The sequence below is a fragment of the Cajanus cajan genome, chromosome 4, assembly GCF_000230855.2.
Source record: "Cajanus cajan strain Asha chromosome 4, NIPB_CcT2T_4, whole genome shotgun sequence".
Classification (NCBI taxonomy): domain Eukaryota; kingdom Viridiplantae; phylum Streptophyta; class Magnoliopsida; order Fabales; family Fabaceae; genus Cajanus; species Cajanus cajan.
In genome coordinates this window covers 66,363,471-66,365,637 of record NC_138520.1, presented here as the reverse complement: position 1 = coordinate 66,365,637, position 2,167 = coordinate 66,363,471, and the positions used below count along the sequence as shown (strand labels likewise).

The 2,167-nt window shown below is 25.7% G+C and overlaps 1 protein-coding gene across 1 annotated transcript; it reads right to left on the bottom strand.

The window, feature by feature from the left end:
• Positions 1 to 1,791: 1,791 nt before the first annotated feature.
• On the bottom strand, positions 1,792 to 2,167 carry LOC145957474 (uncharacterized). Its single transcript, XM_083073736.1, has 2 exons — positions 2,066 to 2,167; positions 1,792 to 1,992 (listed from the first exon to the last, which is right to left on the bottom strand). Exons 1-2 carry the CDS (start codon positions 2,165 to 2,167, stop codon positions 1,792 to 1,794), a joined length of 303 nt encoding a protein of 100 aa, XP_082929862.1.

Sequence of the window (2,167 nt, the reverse complement as noted above, 5' to 3'; positions counted from 1 at the left end):
ATCCTATGCTTAAAGAGAAAAAAATGGAAAATACATTCAAATTAATAATTAAATCAGTTAAGTTAACCCGTAAAATCATAATTTTAAAAATCACATCGCTCATTAAACTGATTAGGGTAATGGTTAAGGTATTGAGTTAGTAGGTCAAAGATCGAACTGATGAGTTATTAATTAAACTGCATGATTCAACTTTTATTATTTTTTTAAAAAAAATATTCATGTTAAATATATTTTATACTTATAAATTTTAATAAATTCATATCCTATTTTAAAATTCAATTTTTATCTTATTTAAAATGATCTTTATTTTTATTTTGTATAAAGAAATACGTAAAACAATTACATGTTAAATTGTATATTAATACAAATTAAAAATATAAATAATATGTACATATATAATATGTTGATAATTGATATCACAAAATAATATATATGTAATATCTATATAGATATTATATTATTAAATATATAATTTAAAATTAAAAATATATTATAAAATTTATTTAAGTTATATATATTACAAACAAATACATTAGAACAAGTAGTCATTCTTATGTTTAATAAGACTTTTTGCTCTTCCATTAACATATTCAATTCTTATTGTTATTTTTGTGGTTTGTGGTCCCTTAAAAAAATAAAAAAATTTGCAATTGAACCAGTTTGATCCACCGGTTCAATCCGATTTGAAACAGGTTGAATGCATAACCAATCCAACCTAAAATTTAGACCGATTGAACAACCGTTAGCGGTTCAACAGGTTCAACCGACCGGTCCAATCCAATTTTTAAAATATTGTGTAAAATGTAAATATTCTTTTAATTTTTTAAATTACACAATATAATTCACTTTAGACTTTACTATCACTAGTACTATAATAATTTTAAGCACTAAAATAATTTTTATCAAATAATTTTAAAAATTAAAATGTTTCTTTTAATAATTTTAGAGACAGAAATAACGTTTTTATAATTTCAGGATTATTTTTATTTTCAATTTTATACCCCCAAAAGTTACAAATTATAATAAAACATGTTTGTTGCATAAAAGTTTGATGTTAAAAAGTTCATAAAATGTGATTTAAATATTAATTTTTTAAGAACAAATAGCATGTATCTTTGGCACAAAGTAATTTTATTAATATTACATTGACACAAGAAGTGTAAGCTGCTTCATACACTACAAGAAGGGAATCAATGCGTAAAGTATTTGGCCAAGTTGGAGATAAATTACTTGACAATCTTGAATCACATGATCGTGAAATATTTGCTGAAGTTGGGAATAAATTATTAGTAGATCTTGATTCTTAATTTATTTTTGTATAAGATATAATTGAGTACTATTAATTTTTTTATAAATTAGACATTTAAATATATGTAATGCAATGTAGCAATTAGTTGAAACCATTGATATTTGGTGTGGACTCTTTCATGCTAGCAAATGTCACGAGCGCTTCCTTTTAATGTACCTACTTGTTTGTTTCTTACTTCTTCCAAACTAAATTAATTATAAGGAAAAAAAATAGCACTAATTAAGAAATAAAGTTAGTATAATTTAATTAATTTCATCTCAAATGTAAATTTCTCTTCTAAATGTCATTAGTTCAAACTTGATATAAAAAAATGAAAAATATTTTAAGAATGATATCATTAAGTAGGATAAAGCTTGTTATTATGCATTTATATTTTAGTCTTGTATGCAAAAGTTTTTTTTCTTTTCTTGTGTACTTAATTTTGATTTGGGGGAGTATTTCTTTATCCACACCATGGTTACCTTCACATAATGAATGATCAACTAAATATTCCAATCCTTCTTCATGAAGTCCGATATGTTCCCAACAATGGTAGCATAATGGTGAAAAGAAGAACAATCACCGTTAATGAGATTCAATGCATGGAGTGAATCAGTGTTACGAAGCACATCATCAAAATGAAGCTCCCAAGCTAAAGTCCAACCATGATTGATTAATAGCAATTCAACCTTAAGAATATCTATCTGACCAAAACCACCATAGAAGCCAGTTATCCAAATGTCATTAGAATTTTTGAATTAGGCCCCGATATCCTACCAAATCGGGACAACCTTGACGGCTACCATCCACATGCAAAGATACTTGGTTCTCACATGCTTGGGGACATGAAACCCAACGCTCTGCATTGTAGGAAGCCAT

Coding starts and splice junctions, on each gene's coding strand:
- LOC145957474 (XM_083073736.1), bottom strand. CDS start 2,167: ATGGCTTCCTACAATGCAGAGCGTTGGGTTTCATGTCCCCAAGCATGT. Junction 1,993..2,065: donor GTCAAGGTTGTCCCGATTTG/GTAGGATATCGG, acceptor GGTTTTGGTCAG/ATAGATATTCTTAAGGTTGA.